The 27796-nt window shown below is 45.0% G+C and overlaps 1 protein-coding gene across 1 annotated transcript in view; it reads left to right on the plus strand.

Annotated features, from left to right (window-relative positions):
- Window positions 1-1435: 1435 nt before the first annotated feature.
- LOC147684845 (melanin-concentrating hormone receptor 1-like) overlaps window positions 1436-27796 on the plus strand; it is a 248801-nt gene continuing 222440 nt past the window's right edge. The window contains exon 1 of the mRNA XM_086942396.1: window positions 1436-1571. Coding sequence (XP_086798522.1) covers window positions 1463-1571 — 109 coding nt within the window. The 5' untranslated portion in view covers window positions 1436-1462. The remainder of the gene's footprint in view (window positions 1572-27796) is intronic.

Below are 27796 nucleotides of genomic sequence, written 5' to 3' on the forward strand. Positions count from 1 at the left end.
ATATGTTAGTCTGTAGATCGTCTAGCTCACAGTGCCACTACAAGCCCCCCAACCTTACCAAGGAGCGAATAGTTTCTGACAACTATCGGACATGACAACTCTGACCTCTCAGGGATCATGGAAACAGTACAGTACTTTTCGCTCAGTCACTTGTGCTCATTTGTTCTCAGAGAGATATATAGAATACATGATGGGGACGTTTTCAATAAGCATTTATCGAACCAGCGTCATTCTACTATCAAATGCTTGTGCTACAACAAACATTAGACAGAAGCAGATATAGATGAGTACACGCACCAATAGAGTAAATAAAAGGTAGAATTCTACCATAGTGCTAAAACAGTCAATATATGCAGGCTTATAAATACATGATAGTCATAATGTGTATTCCTACAATGCAAACCCTAACTAGATGTACTTCAGTGTACCTTACATGTATGTAGGTGTATAGCAAAGAATCCCCCTAGGAAACAGCCCATCCCACTACCTGATGTGAGAGAATGAAGTACCCCGTCTTAGTCTCTAGTTAGACACCCAGCGGGGGAAGTCAGACCACTGCGTGCTGGAGTGTCTACTTGCAGGGACCTCACCGTCTTGTGTCAGCATGGAAGTCTTTCTCCTCTGGTTTGACCAACGAAGATGTGGTGCTTATATACCCGAAAGATGCCCTCAGGGGCTCTACCTAGATGTGGCATGATACTGTGGACATGTCGGACAAGGATGACGATAGTGGTGACCCTTATACATAGTTAATGTGCTGAAGATGGTAATTCTCCTGTGATACTGAGAGTCCTCATGCATAATAAATGAGGCTGGTTTTTGGGAAAAAACACATGACATGTATACAGCACCTAACTAGGTAAAATGTCTGCACCAGAAACGTTATGCAGAACAATGGTAGGATAAATGTAGGTCAAAGGTCGTGCAACTGCCTAGGCCTATATTGGGGTAAAATGGGGTTCATGACAGTGCAAACAGTGATTCCTGGAGTTAGAGTTGCTTGGATTGCATGGCAGTATTGAATTGTGGGTTGGGGAGCCCCTGGTTGCCTGCCTTTTGGTATCAAGGCATCCTGGCTGAAACTGCAGCACAATTGGTGTGGTAAGACAGTTGTGGTGGTAGTAAGGTGTGCTGACAATGAGTCGATAGACATAACCAACACATATCTTTGGGTCTGTTTGTGAAAGTGTATCATACATGTGTCTTTGTATATTGAATTGTTGAAGCAGCATTTTGAACTATAAAATGATGGTACTAGATACTTGGTATTTCTCAAAACTCATTGCATTACTACGTCCCTCGTGGAGAAACAAAGGATACCATTTTAACATATTCAGTAGTTAGAACTGCTTTTCAGGCTACCAGGAAATGCATCAATCAATGTTAAAAATGCCTTTCCTTTTGCAGAGCCTTGAGAGATGGTGTGAATCCTGTTTATCGGCCACCAAATACGATGAAATAAATGAAAGACAATCCTTTGGGCACCCTAACGATGGAAGAGTTGGTGACTGGATTTTCAAGCAACCCCATGGATTTTCAATACCACAATATGACTGTTTTACCCTCAGCAGGTAAAGACGACCTTTAGCAATGAGAAAATTAAACCTTACTATTACAAGGCTTCTAAATGTTGGAATTTGCATGTCGCCCATGCATACCTTTCTTTATTTTATACATTTTCATTTCTTAGAAAACCACAGTGTAGTATTCAAGTGTAAGCATGAAGATGTGGGCATTCGTCATGTTGTGAGGTCAGATTAGAATGTGTTGTGTTAAATGTAGTGACAGTTGAACGGGTCTACGGGCGCTGAGACAATAAACATACTTAAGCATACTCCAGTGGGTGCTCTGTCTACTTAAAGAAGGATTGCTGGACATAGGTTTTACCTATATTTTTTTTTAAATGAACGTCCAGTCACCTGTCGGATTGTCACAAGACGTGTAGAGAAACCTGAGGGAGACCCTCTGCAAAGTTTGTGGACGGGCCTTTCTCACACCAAGACAGGCTTTCAGGGAAGGGGGGTAGGTGGTTGCTGGGACCCTTTGGAGCAAGAGCACCAGGGGTCCCCTGCACCATGGGTATTCGGGAAGCTGCATCATGCCCTTGATCAGGACTTTAATTGGGATTAAAAACTAGGTGGTTTCTCAGAAGGGTGTGGCCGATGTAATTAAGGCGTTGCTTAAAAATAGACAAAGTAAAAATCTGCCCTGAGACTTGTGTGCCTCCCTACTGGTATTATGCTGGTTCTGTCATGGTATCCAGATATATACTACAACAACTAACAATTTACACCTACAAGCCAGGACGATTGGCTTTGCCAATTGTTGTTAGTTGTATAAGTTAAATAAGCAACTACCATGGCTTTGTTGTATAGAATATTGAAAATGCTTCAGTTCTGAAATGATGAGGCTGTGAAAGAACTATAAGGAGTGTCTTTGAAGTCACATCAAAGGAAGTGAAGGGTTGCACTGCTGCAGAGTTACGATTTTGTTTTCACCCTGAAGGTGAGGGTAAAAATAGAGAACACAATAGAGACTCATTTCAGCTGCTTTTAAGGAGCCGGTGTTCAGCACCAGCAGGACCCATCCCATTTAAAGCCCTGCCATTGATGGTGATCTTTCATTTGCAATGCCCTGCAGTGGATTTCCTTGTCGGAGAGGGAGAGGCATGGCAAATGAACCTGTCGGTGAATACCTCATCAAAGAATAGCATGATAAATAAACTGGTAAACTCGCCTAACCTCCTCCCAGGGTTAACACATGCACCATTGTATGGAGTGCTGTTGGAATGTGTTTTACTGGGAAGAAATCCAGACCCTCCATTTAGTTGAAATTGTATGAGTGATGCAGTAATTGTGCAACATATATCTGATATTACTACAACATGGCACAGCAAAACCTGACACAATTACTACCAACACAATGTAAACATGCAATAATATGGTTATCATATGTTTTTCCTCATTGTTTTCAGTTAAACTATAAGACCGTGAGTATGGGAGTGGCGCCCTTGCAAAGGGCTCCGCCTCTGGTAACTACCAGTAGCCTGGGATGAGGTATTTACCATGTGAAGAAATACCTATTTTTAGGCAGGTTTATTAACCTGATGAAATCTGTCAGTCCCTTAGTCATATTAAGGGCTTCAGTCTGGAGACAATAATATTATCACTGTCACAGAGTAGTGCCCCCTGGTTTTCAGAGGAGATCTAAGCGAGGGCATTGGAGGGATTTAATCAGTGGGAATAGTTAAACGTATCACAGCATTCTGCAGTTTTTGATAGCTTTCTTTTGATTGTATTTTTTATTTATTTATGAGCATTGATAAAACATACCAAACACATTGCTGGTAGCATGGATGATGGTGCATTGGTGATGAATATTTGGTGCCTAGCATAGTAAATATTATTTTAGGCTATGCTGAGATGTGCCAATAAGTGCATATCTTTGACTAAGGCAAATATGAAAAATTAAAGATAAAGGCAAATATGACATAATGTATTACATTTTGAAGTCTCACCTAGGGAGTTAGGCTCTTGTTGCTGATAACTATGTGATATGATGTATTTGATTTCAAGGAGGCCTAATGCAACTTTTCACTCACCTGAAGTGGATTAATTAGGTGCCTGTAGACCTGTCAGCCTTTTGGTGGTCTTCCCCCAAACATTTTGCCTACGTGCCTCCCATTTTTGCAGGATTTTTTTGCTTCTGTTTCCACTGCTAACCCGTGCTAAAGTGCTTGTGATCACTCCCCTAAACATGGTCTGATTGGCCTAAACCTAACTGGCACATTTTGATTACTTGTAGGTCCCTTGTAGAGTGGTATACCATATACCCAGGGCATGTACATTAAATGCTACCAGAGGGCATGCAGCACTTATTGTGTCACCCACCCAAGTAGCACTCTAAAACTTATCCCAAGCCTGCCTAAATGCAGTGTCACACTGTCATATCGATTTGTCATTTACAACATGTAGCCAAGCCTTAAAGCTCCCCTTTTATTACATATGTCACCACTAAAGCAGGCCCTAGGTAGCCCATAGGGAAGGGTGCTGTGTAATAAAAAGGTAGGACATGTACTTTTAAGTTTTACATGTCCTGGTAGTGAAAAACTCCCAAATTCATTTTTCACTACAGTGCGGCCTCCCCCTCCCATAGGATAACGTTGGCGATTCCTTATTATATTAAATAAGCTGTAAGTCATGATTGAGAGGAGATAGATATGTCATATTTGGTACCTTTGGAAATATAATGACAAACACTCTTTGATGGCAATCCTGTATTTTTTCGTGAGATAAAAAGAGGACAAGGGAAAATTGAAAGTCCCGTAATATGTCTGAAGACATAACATTGGTGTTTACTTGGTGACCAATAAAGAAAAAACAGCTTTCAACAGAAAACGGGCACCCCTGAACGAAAATGGCAAAGCAGCTTCTAATGGACTAAATATATATATTCTACACAAAATAAGGATGCTTATTTTGAGTCATTCTCCAAATCGATCAAACAAAACACTTGTCCGATAATAGACATAGCGAGAGTGTCCTGGGGGATAATGCAAACAAAGAAAATTGACTGTCGCATCCCCTGGTTTGGTAGTACAACATAACTGTATGTAGAATTTAACCCTTTCGATGCTGATGACGAGCTCAGCTCGTCATCACCCACGGGTGTCGTGTGCTGATGACGAGCTGAGCTCGTCATGGTGCCACTAAAAGGGCAATTTCCAGCACAGGGGGGGGGGAAACGCCCAGCAGCCATGTGGTTAATGGGCTAATATCACCACCATTCTTATGTGCTACTGCACATGCTGCGCTATTAATAGCTATGCCCTGGTGCCAGATCACACAACCTTTATTAGATTTATTCTAGTGATTAAACTGTGTTCTCTATTACAAAATGGCATTCATAGTTCAGATACTCAGATTTGTTTGTGGATTACATACAGGATGTGGCGATACATATTTGTTTTGCACCTGGGTAAGAAAATAATATTCAAGGCAGCTTTGTATTCTGATAATGTAGAACTGCCATCTGTATCATTCTGTGCAAGTCTGAAAAATAAAGCCATGAGCAATAGTTGCAGTTTATTTTCAGTTAGTCCAACAGAAGGCATCAAAACTTGGATTGCTTACATAGTGTGATGAGAACAAAAATGGTGTCTAAACTCTCTTTGCATTTTATTTTACAATTCATAGGCATCGATTGGTTTCGAGCACAGCTAAGCAAGAGTGGGCTATTCGAACATAGGAGATGACTCAATGCCAGTGCTTGTTACTGTAATGATTGAGAAGAAAAGAGAAGCATTTAAATAAGTTATGACAACCCAAAGTGCATGTAGGGAATTCAAGTATTGTTGCATGGGTTACATGTATTCTGAGTGCTGAATGCAGACTTAAACTTAAGGCTTGATGTTAGGGACACAGGGCCAAAGGATAAATTAAAATACGCATTGAATTGTCATGCTTCGTGTTACATAAACTTACATTCTGTTATATCCCATTTTGGCTTTGCCAAGCGCACATTAGACATCAGTGTAGTTTTATAGGGCTGTTGGTTGTCACTCATAGATAAGGTTTGCATGATACGAGAAAACAAATTTACCAGTGTTTAGGTGACCATTGGGAGAAATCGGGCAGGCTTAAATTTGTTGAGGAATTTTGTCTAGGTTGAGGTTGTAGAACTGGGTTGTGGAGGTGTGTTGTGGGGTTATTGAAGGAAAGAAAAGTGAGCTGACTCCTAAGAGGTAAGGCGGAAGGTTTAGAAAGAGACGTAGGAAAGTCTCAATTATACAAAGAGGTAGAAGGCATTAAATTGAGTAGGTTGGCTGGTTGCAGACGGGAATTAGTTTATGTTTGGAGTTACCTTTAGAAAGGTACGATTTTGAATTTTAGAAACACTGGTGTTGTTGTGTTTGTACAGGTTGAAGAGAACGAATTAGGGAGGTATAGTCTGAGCGGAAGACAAGGTTCAAGTACACATATCATAAATACTGATAACTGTTAACCGGTGTGGTTGTGGTTCTGTTGTTGATGTTGGTTGGAGTTTGGGTGGATGTTGACTGGGTGTAAGTTGGCAGGCAAGGATGTTTTCATTCAAAGCGTGGATGTGTGGTTCTTCAAAAGAGTGGGATTGGAAAACGTTAATTCACACATGAAACAAATTCGCCGGAGACACCCGCAGACTCCCAACCCCAGACCTCACTGTTATCTCCTGCAAGATCCAACACAGAAGCTCCACAGTGGGACCCACCTGTCCAGAGCCAATCCTGGGTGGACGTCACAACTGGATATCCCCCCTTGACTGCATTAGAGTACCCCGCGAGAGAGGTTCCACACTCCCACCTAGCCACATGCATACTACCACACCTCTACACCGTAAACAGGAAACGATACCACCGACACCATTGATCCTGTTGACTCTTAGACCCAGAGCTCCTCAACTTTCCCCACAGTTTACCCAACTTGTTGACAGTTTACAAGTTCGCATCGGCAGATATAACTCCGATGACAGTTTGACGGGAACACATTCAGACAAGACTAGATACGATAACATAGGAAAGAATACACAACAGCGAAATATTCATACACGCCCATTGGTGGCAAATTCAATCCGAACACGAGACAGTATCGCTGAAAAGCTCAAAACAACAGGAGGGCTCCTCCCTAATAGTCTCTCTCTACGGACTAAATGGTTATAATCGTGTGAATTAGTAATAATGTATGCTTATGATTACAAGTACTCCACACCCAACTGTAATTGAGTATTAATGCATTGTAATAATGTAAAATGTCATCAAGCAATAAGAAAAGTAAAATACCAATAAACAAATTTAAACAAAAAAAAACAGGTGGCTCAATTGTGACACAGTATATTCTAACCTGTACTCCTGGACCCGCTCCTGCACCTTCAACTTAAGTGACATTGCTCAGTTTTACCTCCCAGCAGCCAACAAAAAACCAAACAACTTTGAACCAACCTATTCTTTTCAACAGAATGACAATCTCCCTATAAACTACAACACAGGTTTCTGCTACACAGCAACCACCATGTGGCCATCCAACGTTCAACGTCCACATATTCATACTTCAAGCATGCGTGTAATATTTGTGCCCATTCTAAAGAGATAGGAGGCTTATGGGTTCCCTTTACCTCCTCTTCTCTGATCACCTCTTCCTCTGCTCTGCCCCATTTTTTCATAGCTCTTATCCAGGCTTCTTCCAGGGGTCCTGTTGGGGCCCGCCAGAGCATGGCTATTCCCCTTTTCACTAAGAGGATGGCAAGAGACATAAAGTGGTACTGTACTTTTTCGGTCTTCCGCCTGCGAAAGATCAAAGATCCCTAGAGCGCATGCTTCCCATGTAGACATAGTTTGATATTAATTGTTGCCCTGAACGTCCGGTGGATCCTGTCCCAGTAGTTTTGAATGGTGGGACAGTCCAAGAACATGTGTTTGAAGTCCACCTCGGGGTTTTGACATTGTGGGCATGCAAAATGTGTGTATGGGTAGAAACGATGAAGACGGTGTGGCGTGAGGTAAGCTCTGTGGAGGACATTGAACTGTATGTTCCGAAACAGCGCGTTCCTGGAGACCATTTTGGGGTATTCTAAGGCTGTGCTCCATTGTTTGTCATTGAACACCTTTTCCATTTCTGTTTCCCATTTTTGACGTAAAGGCTGTAGGGAGAGGAGAATTCGTTCCCAGACGGCTTTACAAAGTCACGTAACCAGGTGTCATCCTACTCCCATGTGTAAAATGGTATGTATCACTGGGTGTGTCGGGGTTCCCCTTCGTTTGGGTTCCAGTAAAGACGACTGCTGTCTATGAGTTGTCCGTGAGTTAAAAATTGTCCTGGCGGGAGGTCATATTGTTCAGTCAACTGGGCGTATGTTCTAAGTTGACTTTCTTCGAACAGGGATTCTACCTCTGTAACTGCTAGGTCGGTCCAGACTTGAAGAGTGCCTGCGGTGTAGTGTTTCTCTTCTCTGGGGATACCTACCAGTGGGCGTAGGGATGAGTATGGAGGTCTACCCTTGGACATGCAATGTATTCTCATCATACATGTGCAGGCTATGGACATCTGTAGTGGCCGGGTAGGCATGGGATTGGTGCCCGGTAATAACAACCTAGGGATTGCCAGCAGTGGTATGCATACCTCCTCAGTGGTGGCCTCCCCTGTATGGCGCCCCGCTGTCCAGTATGACAACCACTGCAGTTGGGCCACCAGGAAGTATGCCTTGAATGATGGTGCTCACAGTCCCCCTTCAGTCGTGTGTAGGTATAGTGTTGACACTGCCACCCTGTGTCAACTCCCTCCCGAGATCAGCTCGGTGAGGAGGGTATCTAGTCCCTTAAGAATGTTCGTGGTGGTATAACTGGGAGATTGGTGAAGTGGTAGAGTAGCCTGGGGACCATTATCATTTTTGTCATTGCCACTCGTCCTACAGGGGCTAGGGGCAATGTTTTCCAGAACCCCACCGCCGATCGAATCCCTGCCAAAGCCCTATGGTGATTCCCCTCATACAGGTTCTCAGGGGAGTGGTACAATCTCACTCCCAGATATCTGGGCGCCTCGGCGTTCCATGCGAGTGACTGAGTTCCAACCTGTATTTCGAATGGGGCCATGTGAGGGCTCAGCGGGTATATCGTAGATTTCTCCCAGTTCACTCTGAGGCCTGAGGCCTCCGCAAAGTCTCTTAGTGCCCCCCAGATAAATGTTAGGTCGTGGGTAGTGTCACAGACATAAATTAAAAGGTCATCTGCATACAAGGACACGCAATGTACCTTGTCTGCCACAGGAATAAACCATGCCTCGCCCTCCCGTCTCAGATGTATCGCCAGGGGCTCCACCACTAGTGCAAACAGGAGGGGAGGTAGCGGGCAACCCAGCCTGGTTCCCCTTTCTACTGCAAACGCTGGAGAGATATATTTACCTATTCTGACTCGGGAGGTGAGGCCTGTGTAAAGGAGCTTTGTGTATGCCATCAGAATAGGTCCTATGTTGATTTTGCAGAGGACCTCAAATAAGTACGGCCATAATAGCGTGTCAAAGGCCTTTTCAAGGTCTAGTATTAGGCACGCCGCATTGGGGAACTGTGCTCTCATCCTGTCTTGTATGTGAAATAGTCTGCGTAGATTTTGCGATGTGTTACGTCACGGGATGAACCCGCTTTGTTCTGGGTGGATCAATGGTGTCAGGATTTGGGTGAACCGTTCTGCTAATATTTTGCCCAATATCTTGCAGTCTGCGCTGAGGAGGGTAATTGGTCGGTATGAAGAGTGGAGCGTTGGATCTCTATGTGGTTTTGGGAATTTAACTATGATCGATTGCCTAAGGGAGCCTGGTAGTTCGCCTCTATCTAATGCGTCATTATACATGGAGACCATGTGCGGGGTCAATTGGGCTTAGAAAGTACCATAATATTTGAGTGGAAAGCCATCCATTCCAGGTGCTTTGTTCCGTGTTAGCACCCTAATCGCTTGGGTAATGTCCGCAAACTTAATATAGCCCTATCAGTGAACCCTGGAAGCGTACATCCTAAAATTATATTTGCGGAGGTCCCGCCGTGTTTCCGTGTGATTTGTTTTGGCCGTGGCCTCGTCCCTGTCTGCTTTTTTCGAGAGGTCAGCTAAGGTTTGTTCTGGCACTTGTAATGACTTCTCTAGTGTACTGCGCACCCCTACTATTTGCTGTATGCAATATCCCCTCGTACCACTTTGCATGCGTCCATTCTATCAGTCGGGATGTCGCTGTTCCCGCATTCAAAGTGAAGTGTTCCTGAATGTGTTCCCCATGCTCTTGTCTTAACACCTGGTCTGTGAGGCAGTTTCGCTGCAAATTCCATGTGGGTATGGGGGGGTGAGGTGATCTCCATCTAAGGGTCAATATGTGTGCATCATGATCCGATAGCACACTTCCTCAATAATCCATGTGTTGCACTTTTGGGAGTAGGGTACTGGAGCATAACAATCTATCTAGGCGCACTCATAGGTTATGTGGAATGGAGTGGAAAGAGTACAGTTCGGTAGTAGGGTTTCGTGCTCGCCACGCATTTGTCAATGCCCAGTGTTTCACCCATATATTGAAAAGTTCTGTTTGCTTATGCGCTGGTGAATGCTCAGATGGGGGGTGGGATCTGTCTAGCCTAGTGTCCAGGGTGCAATTGTAATCACCACCGACTATCCCCTGGCTTAGCATGTGATGGGTTAACATTCCAGTGAGGCGACTCCAGAATTGGGCTTGGTCTACATTGGGTGCGTATATACTCCATATCAGTATGGGTTGTCCCTCTAATAATCCCTCTACCACAGCATATCGCCCCTCCTTATCCACTACCCACGCCTGCTCCTTAAAGGGAGTTCCAGGTCGAATCCAGACCAGGGTCCCTTCTGGAAAAATCTGAGTACGCTGTGGCGCAAATGGTACCCCTTCATTTTTCATGCAGGCGTTCTACCTCTGTCACGGTCAGATGTGTCTCCAGTAGGAGGGCTATGTGCGCTTGCTGCCTCTTTATATAGGCATATACTGCATTACATTTGCTCGCCGTGTGCATACCCCGGACATTTAATGTGATGAGTTTTATGTCGGTGTTAGGGATTCTAGTGGTCATGACAGCAGTTGTCTGAATAGAAGTCACTTATGCGTTGTTCTGTTGTGCCATCAGGGCCCCCCCTGTTAGTGTAGTCACCCTCCAATCGAGCCACCTGTTGTTGGCAGTTTTTGCGATAGCTCGTAAAAGAACTCCATTGTAAACTAATAGAGTAGTCAAACTTTCTCAGATAAATGGAATCAAACTAAAGTCGATGGGTGGCAAAAAACAGCCTTGTTTAGAGAGGGATGTATGACGTTACAACGCATACTTTTACCACGCATACCATTACAATGCGGTATTTACAACGCATACCGTTACAACGCATAGCGCTTAGAGGTGCTGGATAGTGGTAAGTATAATTTTATATTCCAACTCCAGTCCCCGTGGACACTAGGGAAGGTGTTGGATATAAAATTATACTTATTCCCTATCCGAGAGCGCCCCCCAGCGCAATGCGTTGTAATGGTATGCGTGGTAATGCCTGCGTTGTAATGGTAGTGCGTGGTAAAAACTTTGTTGTAACAGTTGTATACCTTTAGGGAGTGGATATTTTAACAAACATGCAACATTTAGTTGAGTCATTAATATACATGCTACTATCATTGTTTGTTAGTTCGTACAATAAATGAAACACTGTATTACTAATGATGCTATTGTCTGTTACGATTAACCCTTTTGAAATAATTGTCTCATTACAAATTATAAATATAAGACTTGAATTATCGCTTACATTACTAAAAAAAACTATTCATCTGTTAAACCCATTGTCAAACTCTCGGCCTCTAGCCTATTGGTCCTAGCCAGTTGCTTGAAACTCCGAGACGGACTTGGATTAAGGGGGGTGTTGCTATTTCCAGACAGCCCCTTGAACCAGCAATCCCATTCGGGGTAGGTTAGAGGGAGTGACAGGCCACGTTTCCCTGTAGGTAATTCCTCTTTTGGTCAAAAGCTACCCCCCTGGCTTAAATTCATGTTCATTCTGTTAATTCATATTAATTCTGTGCTGCTGGGCCAGCAGCCTTGGAAATGTCATTATTTATTTATACTGAGGTGAATTTTAAATAACTATGGGGCATATTATCAAGGGGGTTTATCTCCGCTTTTTTGGCTTTAAAAGCCAAGAAAGCGGAGATAAAATTATCTCCCTATTACCAAGCTGTCGCTAACACCAGTTAGCGACAGCTAGTAGGAGATAGCGACCATCTTGGGCCCCACTTTGCATGTCAGTGATATTTATCACTAATGACATGCAAAGTGGGCGTGCCAAGATGTTAGAGACTGAAAACAGTCGCTAACATCGCTATCTCCTATTACCAACTTTTGGAGATATTCGCGCTAAGCGGGAATATCTCCAAAAGCTAACACCTGCCCTGAGCAGTTCTTAGCCATGTTATCCAATGGGAGGTGGATAACATGGCTAAGAGCATTTGCTCGATAATGCATGAATATCGCTGACTTTTCAGCGATATTCATGCATTTCGGCAGTTTTTTATCGCATTTGCGATAAACCTTGTTAATAGCAAGGTTTATCTGCGATAAAAATCGCCGATGTGCGGCGATAATTTTTGTCTCTAAACAAGTTAGAGACAAAAATTATCGCTAGTTGTTGGTAATATGCCCCAATGTTCGAGGCCAGCAGTTGAGCCACGCACTGTGCAGAATCACTTTCGATTCTGAGAAGCGAGTGGCATCAGAGTTGTTTCTGAGGCAAATCTCATAGCAACAGATTCTGCGTCTTTGATCTTCCATCCAATCTCCGGGATTTAAACACTTCGAAGGAGAAGCCAATAAATTATAATTAAAAATGTGCATCATTAAATGCTCGATTTAAATATAGTTGTTCCGCAGATGTGAAAGCTCGTTGCGTGCTTGTGCCTGGTGAGCGGCATCAGGGAAATGAATGCACACGCATGCGAGAGAGAAAATGGAGAGGGAGGGAGACAATGCAATGCGAGAGAACGAGAGAGAGCTAAACAAATGATGAAAGAGGTACTCAGAGCGAAGAGATAGACACATGCAGAGCCTTGCCCTTTTAGTGATGCTAATCAGCCTTGCATTTGATGGAGTTCTAGATGTGCCTTCAGAGAGTTCAGTTGCATAAAGTTGACTAAGCTGCTGTACTATCTTAAGTCGTACAGGCTGCTCTGTGCAGCATGGCGTTATTAAAAGCCTCTCTGCATTAGCAACTAAGTTCATGTTCCTTTAATGTTGGTTCCTTGAATTCAAAATGCATAGACCTCAAAATGCACCTGAAAATGGCTGCCCAGGCTTTCAAGGTAGGTGCTTATTTGGGTACTTCTCAAAAATCTCTCAATGATGAACGACTCTAGAGGTTTAGTTGTTGACAGGGTTGTATGGCAAAGCATTTCTGCAGAAGAAGAGTTCACCATGACAGTCAGTAAGTTACACTACTCACTGTACCTCGCTTAGTCATGAGAGCTGTGAAAAGTCAAAGTACTGCTGAAGTTGTCGGCGTAACAAATGGATCAATCTTCTTCTAGTGGTGTGTACAGGGAATGTCAGGGTTGCGTTTTGGGGATCATTTACACATATACATGGCCAAACATGGAAGGGTGTTGTCATTCATAAAGAAAACCATGTTCCTAAAAATGGCCACTTTGTACCATTGCACTCTCAGAGGCAACCACTCCAAAATTACCTTAGTGCCTGGTTTAGAGTTTGGCGGAATGGATACGCCATCACAAACGGGATGGATATTCCATCCATCATATTACAAATGCCATAGGATATAATGCACTTTTAATACAGTAGACAGTATGCCTGTTATTTTTGTGCTAGAGTATTCAACTCACCAAGCTCTAAATTGAAAGGATAGTTTTGATTGGAGAAGAACAAAGCCCCTCTCAAGTAAGCATCCCTACTTGGTTTTGCTTCTTCGAGTACTATTGTTCCTCGTTACAGAGATCTCTTCTTGAATGTCACATTAAGGGATTGCGACTGAGAGGAGTGGCTAGGGAATACCGAGGTTAATAATGGAGGGACTCTGTGGCTTTAAGCGAAGTAGGTGTTACAAAAGTAGTAGGTAGTATTCTTGCTATGATGAGTGATGAAAAAGATTTGTAAACTTCTTTTGTTTTCAGTGTTGTCATGTGTATTTATCCATCTTGTTCCATTGAAAGTCTATGAAGAATGCAACTAATGTATTGCATTGATCTGCAGTGGGGGCCAGTAAGGTACGGGGTGGCGGGCGGGGGGTGGTTTTGAATCCCCCAAAAATCACTTACCCGATCTCGCCCCCATTTCACCATCATCGCGTCTCTCCCTCGTTGAGTGAGCCTTTTCCGAGACAGGGAAGCACACAGGCTCCCCACAGCTAACCACAACGCTGCAATGCAGTATTGTGATTGGTAAGCACCCAGGCTCCCCAGAGCCAATCATAACGCTGCAATGCAGGGTTGTGATTGGTCTGTGTGCTGTGGTTCGGCGCTCAGCAAGGGAATGGGGGCCTGGGCATGTTCTCCATGCAAGCTTTAATGCAGCCTGCATGGAGAACATGCGCAGTACGCATGAATGTTAAGCCAGCCAAAGAGGGCTGGTCAAACATTCCTGCGCACTTTACAGAGAGCTCAACCACTCCTCCTCCCCGAAGTCAGGGGAGCAAACCCCGCCCGCCCTAGCCTGACCATACAAAAATGATAATAATTTCATTTATTATACTTTTATTTTATCGTTTTCCCTGCTCTGTGAACAATGGGTGACGCTCCTCCGCCTTAGAGGAGGAGCCACCACTATTGATCTGTTAAAGAAAAGCTGACCAATGAAAACAGAGGGCCCTATTCATAATTAAAAATGTAAAGGTACGCGCGTAATGCTGTGACTCTGCGTGAATGTACTTGAGACTGTTTGCCAAGTCACTAAACAGATGTGATTGACCTGGATGTCTGTCCAGGAGTTTTCATCCCTTGTCTTACGGCGGACCATGGAATGGAATACAAGCTATTCTGGATAATGGATTTTGAGAAGTGATATGCTGATGAACTTAACTGTTGGTAACTGGTTTTGGAGTGGTTTATGAGAGAATTTAGAATTATAAATAGTCGTATGATGAATAGATGTATTTCAGTTTTTTTGCGATGATTTGTCGTTGGTGGCACTGCAGACAAATAGCACCAAGAATCCTACGTTGTTCCAGGCAAGCCAGCTATCAAATCTACTCGTATCAGCAGTTCAGAAATTATTTACAGATAAAAATGTTCCTTTAGCCCTGAAGAAATGGTTGAGTTACTGCGAAAAAGTTGTTGGCTGTTCATATGCTGTTTTGCTTTAGAATATTTAATCGATTTACTATTAAAATATAGACTTCACTATCAATGCTGTCTGAGAAGACAAATGAGATCAAGAACTTTGATAATCAATTGACATTATTGGAACGGCGTGGCTTGCAAGCCAACATGGCAGGCGCGTTTTGAAGCAGCTCCGCGCCTAGAGCCTGATTATCCGGCACAATCATCCGTCTGCAGGTAACATTTCCCTAAGCAAGCATGCTCACGGTGCATTGGATGGCAGTGTGCACCCCGTGAGCCCTTGATTACGAGACAGATCGAGGCCCGGACCCTGTAGGCTGCCAGTGCTGGTGGCACAAAAGAAGTGGCTGGCAGCCATCTTATGGTTGCTGGCGGAGATGCTGGGGCAGCCGAGCTGGTACCCCTGCGTGGGCTGAGGAACTGTAGTACTTGTGAGGAATCGGCTACTGCCACGAAGCAGACAGTGGAGGACGACTGCAGAGACGTGCAAGTCGAGTGGACAGGAGCAAGGGGGGAAGCGTGCAATCCCGGCCCATTCCTGCATCTTGGGCCACCCAGTGCACTGTTAGTGGCTCCCCGAGTGGCCGGCACAGGTTTGACTGATGTGGCTGGCTACGGCCCAGCACAAGAGGTGGCTGTACCTAGCCCAGGCCCACTCACCAACAGCGCGCTCAGCAGACAGGCGGGCAAGAGAGGACAAGAAAGGAGGCATGCACACCAAACAGTCAGCAGGCCTGAGAGCCCTGAGGCAGGCCATGGCCTAGCCAGGCGGACGCAGCCGCCGTGCCAGTGAGAGAATTGGCATGTACTCAGAGGAGGTGGCAGATGGCCGTGCAGTGCCATTGGACACAATAGAAGCTTGCATGTTGATCGCCTGCCCTCGGGGACCCGCCGCGGACATGAGGGAACCCCTAGAGAAGCCCAGAGAGACGCAGCCTAGTGGCTCAATGGGTGGAGGCGCATGGACATCTGACTGAGGCTGCATCGAGCCCCAGACGTGGTCACGAGAGGTGCGTGGACTGCACCTTGTAGACACAGGGCTCATATTTGGACACTACTCCTGCCCCGTGGCTGGCACCTGAGAAGCAGTGGATAAACTGACTGATGGTTGTGTTGAGTGGACACGCACGATTGGAGCTGCCCCTGCGAGTCAAGGCTTTCGTCCCCATCGCAAGATACACCCCAAAAGGCATGCGGGCAGGAAATTGTGCATCACTTGACCGTCGCTGGGGGTACGTTCCAGAACTGGAGGTGTCTCATGGGCGATCTGTGTGGTGCGGGCCTGCATCAGAGCTGACTGGGGTGCGTGGGCCTCTGGTTGATCTTGGGGGCTGTGTTGAGCTTAGGTTTGGCTACAACAGGCATACGGACTGCACCTGGGGAGCGCGGAGCACATAACCCAGTGCTGCCTGCAGGCCCAGGGCTCACAGAACAATATGCCGCAGGCAAGCAACTGGATGGGCAGGCAATGTGCTGGTACGGGAACTGCAGCCACACAACCAATGGAGGTCACCAAGCAATCTGTCCCTGAAGAGGAGGGGACAGATCCCTCCGGTCCCTCCGTATTGGAATCCAAAATCGACTCAGTACTCAGGGTGGTTGAGCAGATTGGGACTTTGTTACCACAGACCCGCTCGCCATTAGAAGGCTGCATCGACAAGACCATGTCTGACTTCACGCTATTTCACGCGGACCACCGTAAGTTAGCAGGGACGGTTGCAGAAGTGGAAGCAGAACTGGACCCATCCCTTCCAGCCCATAAGACCATGTCTGCTGAAGTGCGGGAACTTATGGAGCAGCTGCGCACACTTGAGTGCAGAATGGACGATTCATAGGGCTGCTTTTGTTGCAACAATTTTCGTGTTATTGGTCTGCCGGAGGACACGAAAGGAAGAGATGCGGTGGCGTACACGGAACAATGGCTGCGAGCTCTGATGCTGGTGAATGCACTGTCCCCCTTCTTTGCAGTAGAAAGGGCCCGTAGGGTGCCCTCGAGCTACCTGCTGCCGGGCACTGGTCTCTGGCACTTCCTGTTCTGCCTGCTCAGTTTTAGAGATCGAGACGCAGTGCTCCAGCAAGTGCATACATTGGAGGCAGTCAAAGTGGATAATGCATCAGTCCTCTTCTTCCTGGATTCTGCCCTTGAAGTGCAGAAGAAACAAAGTACATTCCTGGCAGTGAAGAGATGAATGCGAGAGCTCTGCATCCGCAACTCCATACTCTTCCCTGTGCATTTGCGGGTGATCGCAGAAGGTTCTACTCACTTTTTGTAGCACTGCTGAAGCTTGGAGTTGGCTGGAAGCAGGGGGGCATCGCATGTCACTGAGCAGATTCTATGACACTCACAAGACCGCTCCTAATAGCCGGGGCAGCCAAAGACGGATTCGCAGGAGAGCTAGAAAATCACCTGCTCAGCGACACCCAGCCCCAGATCTGGAGCAGATGATGCAGGAGAGATGTGAAGCCCTGAGAACAGGGGCCACAATACGTAATTCTGGGGCAGCTGGAGACTCAGATGTCTCCTTGGTGCACTCTGAGTGAGGACAGTTTAACTGCAGCGTGGCCGCTTCGGGACGATTTGCAGAGACTCTCAACAGTGACTCAGCAGACTGCTGATGATCTAATATGATTGCCTCTGAGTGCTTCTGGGCTTTTTCATACTTGCTCTTATCAACCCAGATACCACCAACACACATGCGTAATATATACAAGAGTCAGGAGGATGTCTGAATCATTGTCCATAGACGACTGCAGCTGTAAGCCTTGGTGGCGATTGTAGAGCATACACTGTGTCAAAACATGCTTGCTGTAAGGCAGACACACCCACACGCTGAGAGAGGGGCCAGGCGCTTGCGGAACCTGCCACTCCCCACTCACCCCCCTGGCAAGAAGCACGGCGGGCACAGCCATTACTTGCCATCAGGCACAGTTAACAGTTTGGGCAGATACACGTTGTCCCTCTGCTCGTATTAGGTTGCGAACCAAAATGTTTACCCCCTTATTAGTTGACTCACATGATGATGCTGTATCACAGAAGCCACCAAAGTCACATCTCCTAACTGAAGTATATGTGTGCCACCAATGGCCTGTCCCTTCTCTGCTGCGCTTCCCGCGCTCACCTCTGCCTCTACTTAGTATTCTGTGCCGCCTACCACCATAGTTACCTGGAATGTTAAAGGTATGCACACGCCAGCACATAGATATGAAACATATGCCTACATAAAGCGCCATACCGCCCATATAGCACTACTTCAAGAAACACACTTAGCGCAGCCTGAGGTTCGTAGGCTTCAACACAAGTGGGAGGGGTCAAAACTTGGCTACAGACTATTCTGCCTATGTTAGAGGCACCCTTATTTGGATTTGCACAGGTACTCCGTATACGCCCGAATAGGTAGAAATAGACACTTGCTGACGATATGACTAAACGGGACTAAATGGGAGGCAGATTATCCTAGGGTCCATCTACACCTCAAACACTCATCATGTAGCATTCTGGCAGACGCTCTCTAGTATCTTGTCCAGCTGATGTGACATCCCCTGGTTGCTGGGAGGAGATTTCAGCGTGGTACTAGACACAAGCCTAGAGAGGTCTTTCCCGCCACTACAGCTTACGGCTGCCACGTCAAACGCCAAAGCGTTGGGGGAGTGTTGTGCCACTGGGGCCGCGCCAACATATGGAGGGTAATACACCCACGAGAGCGTATATACGCGCACTACTCTCACACGCACAGACTGCACATGCATATTGACCGGTTAGTTGGAAGTGCTACACTTATCGCTGAATGCACCCAAGCAGAATATTTGGGCTGCATGCACTCGAACCACAACCCACACATAATACAGATGCATGATGTGCAGTCCGCGCAGGTCACCGGCATGGGCAGGCTGCAGCCTGTCGTACTAGAGGACCCCCCTTTAGGGCTTTGTTAGCATCTACTATTGAAAACTATTAAGAAGTAAATGAGGATTCGATCCCTGATAAAGGTGTTGCGTGGGATGCGTGCAAGGCAGTGGTTCAGGGTCAATGCATGTGGCTTAAATGGAGCCTGCACTGACAAGTAGATCAAGGAGCCACATGTATCGAGAACACCCTCATCCAGTTATAGTCAGATATAGAAAATGCGACTGCCACGCAGCATGCACTAGATAAAATGCAGCATGATTATGCAGGGTCATGGAGAGGCTGCAATGCATACCTTTCTCTGCACAGGCAGCATGTACCCATGTAGCAGTGGATAGAGCAGGTAGACTGCTGGCAAGACTGATCAGGGAGCGTGATCTACGATTCTTGGGTTGCGCTCAGTGTCAGTACATCTATTGACTAGCCAGCATGAGGTGCATGGTGAGTTCACAGCTCATTACGCCAAACTGTATAAATCGGTCCTACAGGTAGCGCCCAGAGACCAGGAATCTTATTTTCTTCTGCTGCCGCTACCTACAGTATCGGCAGAGCATCGGACAAACTAGAGGAGCTGATCACAGGCAACCATACAGGCACTCGCAACCGGTAAGGCGCCCAGCCCCGATGGCTTTCCTGGCTAGTACTATAAAGGCGTATCCGACGATCCTGGACCCGCGTCTTCTGTCTGTACCACAGTGTACAGGAGTCATCTGTCCCCCCGGAGTCGCTTCGTGAGTCGTTGCTGGTCTCGTTTCCCTAGCCAGAAAGGAACCTGGAGCTGTTAGGCTCCTACCGACCACTGGGGCTCATAAATACGGATTACTAGGTGTTGGCCAAGATGCTGGTGTGCAGACTGGCTCCCCTGGTACCGCAGTTAGTGCACACAGACAAAAATGGCGTTGTGCCTGCTCATTGCACTTCGTTGAATATATGCTGCTATTTCCGAGTGGCCCATTACTCCAGTGAGCATTTCGTGCATGCAGGTTGCTTAGTTTTCGACCTGGAGAAAGCGTTTGACACCCTGGAATAGGAATTGTTATTCGAAACCCTTAGCAGATATGGGCTAGGGGAAAAATTCTTAGGTCTGATTCAGTTGTTATACATGTTGCCCACAGCAAAAATCAAAACAGGCCCCTGTGTGCCCCCGGCGATTTCAAATGAGCGTGGAACCTTGCAGGGATGACCGCTCTCCCCATTGCTATTCTCGCTCACCATCGAGCCACTGGCACGGAGTGGTGTATCCCCCTGGTAACGGCATGCGTGCAGTTCCCCTGTACGCCAACAACTTATTGATCTACCTGCGGGATGTGCGAGGGCCATGCTTTGCGGTAGAAGAGGCACTGCAGAAGTTTGCCTCATTGTCCGGGCTAAGAGTAAACTGGGAGAAATCATGCTTGTATCCCTTTGTCAAAGCGACCCCTGATCCGGAAATGGTGCTGGGCGGTACGCTGGTGCCGTGGCTAAATTCGGCGTTCCGCTATCTGGTTGTCCGGCTTTATCGTCAACCGGAAGATCTGCTGGAGGGTAATCTCGTACACCTGTAGTAGAGTAGCACTAGTGAAACCTTATCTGCCTGTTGACCCCGGTGGATCAGCCGTACCCAACATGGAGCATTATTATTTGGCCTCACAGCTACAGTGGGCAGCTTGTTGGAATAGTGGTGTGCATTCAGTCACTCCCTAATTAATGTATAAGCTCACTCACTCCCAGGCACACATAGGACTCGGGCACTCACTAAATAAAGTATACACTCACTCACTGACTCCCAGGGCTATCCGTATCTGACGTCCAAGGCATTACACTGAGAGAGGCACAGATTCAGATGCTCTCACTCCACAAGCCTTTCTAAATGACTTGAACATTTGTCGACATGCAAATGATGAAAAGTGAGAAGGGTGGTCACCAGCCTCGTCCATCTACTGACTATTTAAAGAGGCCCAAAAAGCCCCTCTTGGGCATTTCCAGAGGCCGAGAAGAGCCCTCCTGCCATTGGTCAAGCAGAGGTGAGGATCATTGGAAGGCATGGTGAATTAAATCATGCTTCTTTTACTTGAAGCCTGTTCTGAGTGTTACAAAGTAATGAGTAAGGACTCTCCATTTACCTTACTGGACTACTCTGACGAATCAATACGTATTGGTATAGGTTTTTATCTACAAGAATTCATTTATGCAAATGTACCACCTATGGTTTTAAAATGTGTTCATAATGCAAATTATTGGTTTCTTGGTCTTTTCTTTATTTTTAACTTATGTATTGGTTTTTCCACAAGAAGGAGAAAAAAAATCATATCATCACAAGGTAAGGTTTAATAGTTCAATACAATACTGCGTTGCAAAGTGTTAACAGTGAAATACAATGTGGGCACGTAGGAAGAAATTTAAAAAAAAGGGGAATACCACGTACATAGCACAAAGAGCACTCTGTCGTGTAGGTAAAATGGTAAAGAATATATAAAGAGACCATTACCTGCTAATCATCCACCTTGCGTTGTAGTCTCACTCTCAACCTAGATTTCGGATAGTATTATCATTGCCAGGGTTATAAAGTTTTTCATGTAGATCCCAAATCCTCCCAGATTTGGCCACCAGTAAATGTCTGGTTAATTACAATTCAGGGCTGAAGAATATAAGGGGTTCCCCTTCCACTATTCACACTAGAAAGTGTTTAGTTTCTTGTTCTTATAAGGTTTATGTATTACTTTTACTAACGAAACCCCCTCTGGATGATCAATTTCATAATTTATGATTTTGGTAATGTTTTTGTTTTTCTGATGAAAATGTTGTCTGTCTGCCTTGTTAGTTTTTCCCACTCATGTTCTCACTAAATGCAGACAAGAAAGTGCCGGTCTCCAAAAATTAGTGCCTGTGGCCTTCACTGGCAACCACCGGCTCAAATTAAGTTCTGACAGTCTACCATGTACATATTGAGAGCTTCAGGCACTTTTGCTCAACTCTTGTTCACAGTGTGATGGCTGTTCAAGAGGCTTATCGCCTGGGGCTACACAATGTATCCCATACACCTCTGATCTACACTAGAACAGGAAGAGCCTGGCATTCCTGTTCCCTGTGCAAAGTATCTGAATATCCTATTTCTATGAAATGGACGTGCTTACAGATAACATATCTCCATGATCCACCGCTTCCTCCGCTGAGGGGCCTCGTCCAGCTAGTTGGAGGACTCTTTGATACTTGCTCTCTGTCAGACTTCTGACAAAATAGGTATCAGGTGATCAAATAATCACCATGCATACTGACCTCAAGATCGAGCCAACATCCCTACAATGCCTGCCTGGGGAGTAAGAGATTCAGAGTTGCTACAAGGGGCACACGTACATTAGGACTCAGACGACTGCAGGGCAAGACAGGCCTTATATTCCACAGGGCATTTCCCCAGTGGGCTGGAGCAATGCAGGTCGGTTTTGAAAGCCAAGGGCCGCTCCTGGTCCCTCGGTCACTTTCCCCAGCGCCCCGTGGTTAAATGCAGCAAGCACTTGGAGGCTTCAAGAGAAAAGCAAAGAGATGGAGGAGAAAGATAGAGAAAGTGATCAGAGAGGGAAAAGAGAGAGAAAGGAGAGAAGAGAGAATGGATGGATGGATGGATGGATGGATGGATGGATGGATGGATGGATGGATGGATGGAAAGCGAGAACGAGAATCCACAAGGAGAGGACCTTAGCAGGGCTGGTTTGAGCATTTTTGCCAGGGCTGCTTTTAGTTCCCTAATCCGACCCTGGAAGAGTGACAAAATCAATTAAAGCTTAATAGAAAGCAGGCTGTGTTCTGCAATAGATCAATTGCCTCTCTTTGAATGTGTGCGTTTCCATATTCGTCCAATGGCAAGCGGCTCATAACACATGCTTTTCCCTGAAAACGGGTGCATCCAAGTGACATTGCTCTCTGCAGGAACCTTTTTACAGTTCTGAACATTTGACAACTTGGTCATGTATTCTGAGCTGAGGTAACAACATTTTAGATTTGTTCCACTAGAGAGGCTACTTCTTATTCTACTTTTTAATTGTTTTTCCACATGTATAAAACATTTTCTTTGATTATTCTCAAGAGGTTTTATAATGCTGGTGGCTTACAAGATCCAGGTGGCCGGGACAGTTTGCTCAACACCTCCTGCTGAATGCACAGTTTCTTCTGGATCAGTGCAGCTATGTACTGAAGAAATACCACTTATCAATCACAGCACTGTATGTATGTATTTACATGCAATTTGTACAACAAAAGCCTAATCAAATCTCAGCAGCGAGTGATTCATCACATATGATATATATAGATATATAGATAGATTTTATTTATATATATATATATATATATATATATGTGTATATATATATATATATATATATATATATACTGTACAGTACACGTGATAGGTTATCAGATTGCCCAAGACCACATCCAAACCATATTGTTCATAACTAGAAAATATTTTCATAATCTTTCATACATTTTTAATATCTTTATAAAACAGTATCACTTTTTTAGACTTCACTGCAGCCCAAATTACTACCGAACTCTGTTGTCTGCTGTCAGCCGCGTTTCTCTAAGTTTGAAAAGGGAGATGCTGTGGTTTGTGTCAGTTTTGGAAAATATGACAATTTCTGCTCAACTCTTTGATGTTGCCCATGCGTCGTGTGTCCTATATTTTCATTTCGCTCTGTAGTTTAGAATTTCGCTTTGCTCTCAGTTTCTAGCTTACTAATCAAAATGTTTGGATTATATGTTAAGAGTTCCTCGCAACACGGCCTTACCAGCTCACGGGTATGTATTGCGTTGGTCTTTTCGGTCTGGGTGCTTCTCCGGGGCCCAAAGGTACATTGGGGGTCTGTATACTGGATTTGCAATTTAAGATCAGCCTCAGCAACCCTCCTAGCCTTGTAGATGGAGTGAGGAGTGAAGCCCGGACCAGCTCAAGGTAGATTGTGAGGGGTGAGTCTCAGAATACTGTATCACTGGTGTAACAAAGGTTGGAATGTCCAGTGAGAGTGGTGAGTATATGCCACATTATTAATTCACTGGTGTAACAAAGGTTGCAATGTCCAGTGAGAGTGGTGAGTATATGTCCCATTATTAATTCACTGCTGTAACAAAGGTTGGAATGTCCAGTGAGAGTTGTGAGTATATGTCCCATTATTAATTCACAATGACCCAGTCTTGTCAAAGTAGGGCCCCTGACTATACACACTGCCCAATGTTCACAATCACTGGATAAACAAGAACCGCAGCACAACCCTGGAGGGAAAGCTGCTAAACCACTACTATGGACTATACTACAACTGCTAGAAACATGGCTCAAAGTCTGGAAACAGTTCACTGAACCCAAACACTGGCTGCCCGTGACAAGTACACTGCAAAATGAAGGATTCACATACCTTTTGCCAAACTGGATTTCATTATATACAAGTTAGTAATGAAACCTGTTTGCCACACATTTGTATTCAAACAACCACAATTATACAAAACAAAGCAAAAACAGTGTCAAAAGATTGATAGTGTACATCATAACTTTGAAAAGAAGGGAACAGTGGGCCCGATTCACAAAAGTAATCTGAGACAAAATCCCAAATTTAGCACTCCAAAATGACTTCTGTGAATGCAGAAAGTCATAAAGTTAGGATTTTGTCTCAGATTACTTTTGTGATTCGGGCCCAGTGTCTTTAAATTGAAGAGCGTATTTACCAGTTCCAGGAAGGTAAGCCTACAATTCTAGGTTTTGGGACAATGGTATTTGTCACCCAATACATTGATATCTTCAATGCGCTGGTCCAGTGGCTCCTCACTTTATGATAACGCTGGTAAATTGCTCTTTGGCCCACAGATCTGTTTTAAGGCACCAGGAACAAAAGGATTCTCTCAGAACACAGGGGTGTCTTCTAATTTCATTCCAAGTGAAGTTGACCACTTCAACTACACAATAACAGCCTGACCAATTTAAGAAATACAATTAAAGAAATTGATGCAGAAAAGGGAGTGTGCATGCCAAGAAGTATCATCCCTGTTCTCACCTTTACTTGTAGGTTTCTTGTATAGTGCTGCTTCGGTCCTTAGTGAGGGGTAGGAAGGAAGAGCTTCATGAAGTTGCATCGGCATCTCTGGACTCCTTAGGCTGGCTGTGAGCTTCTACACAGGCAAGATGAGCAGCAACAGGGCATGCCAGCATAGCTTCAAAAAAGAACTTTGTCGTACTCCTAGCCAAGTGGAACTGGGCAGCACTCAGTTGCATGTTTTGAAAGAATACACAACAGCAGGGCTCATGAGGTACTGAGCCCAAAAGCGTGCTAAAAATGTAGGGAAACAACAGCTTTCTCACTGCCGATCAGAGTCAATGCATTCTTTAGATTCAAGGGGTCTATTCTCTCAGGCTGGGCTAGCGTACCTTCATGAAAGTCAATTTTCGAAGGTCCTCTTCTCAGAATAGAATGCGATGGGCATTGCCTATTTGGAGATGACCAGGTATACTTTCATGGATGCTTTTCGGGTGGTAATGTGTATCTCCTCAAATCGAGCCTGGTAAACAAAGAATAACACAGCACTAAAGAGGGGGGGGGGGTTGGTTGCCTTCAGTGGGTTGCATCCGTTCTTCATTTTGCAACTATCTTTCTCAGAAAAGTAAATATGCACAAAAGCTTTGACTGGTGCACCAAAGTGATTACAAAGCATTTACCTGCTGCACCTGGTCCGAAGATTGCAATCAGTTACTGCAAAACTTGTGCTCATATTGTTGTAGACATCTCAAATATACAAAATATAATAAGCATGAAGTGGCCGCTACTTGCTCCAAGCGTCTGCACTTTTTTTACATTGGGAGTGCAGAGGGCAATTCCCTGGCTGCAAATAAGCGCCTAAACTACAGATTGTGCGGACGCCCGACAGGAATTGTGCAAGAGGCCTCAAGGAGGGCTACACCTGTACTTTTCTTTTCCGTGATGGGCTGGCATTTTTTTTTATAAAGAAAACGCTTTCAACTTTCACAACAGGTGTTGCCTATTTATACCACTGGCACCATATTCCTGTCTAACTTCTATCCCTCTAGTGTCTATTTTCGCTTCGTCTATTCTTTTCTTGCTTTCATTGGTCTCCCTTGGTCTGCCACTTCTGTCCCGCTATGCCTGAATGCCCCCTCTCTCTCATCATCCTATCCATCCCTGCTCTTTTCCCTCTCCCCCTTCTATCCAAGCTTTGATTTCTCTCCCTACTGCTCCTGCTGTCTCTGTCTCTGCTCGGGGCTTCATGTGCTTTCTTTTCATTTTGTCCCAGCTTTGTTTTATTACTCTACCACATCCTTGGTCCTTTTCTTATTTGTCCTCTCCTCTCTGTCTGTGCCCTGTCTGTCCTCTCTCCAATCTCCCTCTCTCTCTATTTCACATCTACACTGCCTTCTCTCTACATATCTGATTGGATCCCCTCTCTCCTTTTTGCCCTGCTCTCTGGTATCTTTCTCTGGTCCATTACTTTAATTTCTCACGACATTTACTGGACCTCTTTTTCAACTCCATAGAGATGTTAGACTTTTCTATGAGGTTTTGTGGAATTCCTCAAAATGTGAAACAGTCTAAAGGACGAAACCATCTTAGAAATATGTTTGGAGTTTGCTTAATGCACTGTGTTGTCAATAAAAAAACTACCATAGGGAGGGCCAGAAAGAAAAAGATTACATTTTCAACCCTCATTAAAGAGCTGTTGGAAGGTGGATTATTGGTAGGGGCAAGTATCCACCTACGACCAGCAGTAAGGTCACCAACCCAATATAAGGTCCAGTTAAGGGTCACAATGCATTAGTGCCTGGCTCAGCCCTTGGTAGCTGGTTAAGAGCAGGCAGGCTAAACTTAGGAGACAGGTGTGTGATGCATTTAAAAATACCAATTCATAAAATAATTAAAACACAACACACAATAAAAATAGGAAATATATTTATAATTAAAATGACCCCAAAATGAAAAACTTCCAGTGTAGGGAACCAGAGATATGAATTCTTAAAAAATAACCACTTTTTAGTGCTTAAAAACATATGGTACTAACTTGAGACAGCTGGTCACTCTTGACTGGGACAAAGTCAAAGTTTGAGACAGACTGCGATGGAGCCCTGGTTGGATACACTAAGCGGGTGGCCCCAGTCAAAGTTTTACTTTCGCACTAAGAAACTCTTCTGGGGGAATTTTCTCTTGTTGTCGAGCAAGGCTCCTCTTCAGGACAGGATTCCAGTTGACAATGGTGGCTTGGCTCAGTGCGAGGGCTCTGTGAAATCCTGGAAGCCTTGAACTCCGGAGCTTTCAGCAGGATGAACCTGAAATTCAGGCTAGCTCGCAGTTCGATGTCTGCAGATTGTCTCTGGTCGATCGGTTGTCACCTTATGAATCTTTTTCCAAAAGTTGCTCCAAACTTCTGTAACTTTTTCCTGAAGTTCCTCTTGAGGGTTCAAAGTATCCAAAACACAAATCCAAGGGTTTAGACACTGTGAGATGGTTCATGGAAGTTTGGGACTGCAATTTCCACAATGCACTTAGCCAAATCCATAAAAGTCCACTGGGCACACTCTAGGCTGAGGACTTCTTGAGGGAGATGGTACAGGTGAGCTCTATTAGTCTGTTGCTTTCAGGGAGTCTAATCCTTATTTCTTTCTGAAGCAAGGCAAAGTCTGCTGGGCTGTAGTTCCAAGTGTGCAGCAGGAGCAGTCGTTCAGAGTGCAATTTTTTGGGGTGAAGACCAGGGTTGCAGCAGGGCAGTCCTTCTCCTTGTAGATTCAAGCAGCAGATCTGATTTGCTATGCAGCTCTCACATATGTATCTAATGTTCTGGGGTGACAAGTAAGGGGGCACCACTGTCCAATGGGGTACAGGGTGCCACCCAAAAGCATAACAGCTTCCTCCAAAGTGTGGCCTATTATTGTCCCACAAAGCACTGTACTGTAAAATTTAAGATGGAGAAATTTTCTCCTTGAGAATATGATCTGGCTAAGCCAACTTACTGGAGTGGTTCATTCCCCTCAACACTCCCCTTTTATACCTCCTGCAAATTCTATTCCCTGAGC

Source organism: Lissotriton vulgaris, chromosome 10 (genome assembly GCF_964263255.1).
Source record: "Lissotriton vulgaris chromosome 10, aLisVul1.2, whole genome shotgun sequence".
Lineage (NCBI taxonomy): Eukaryota > Metazoa > Chordata > Amphibia > Caudata > Salamandridae > Lissotriton > Lissotriton vulgaris.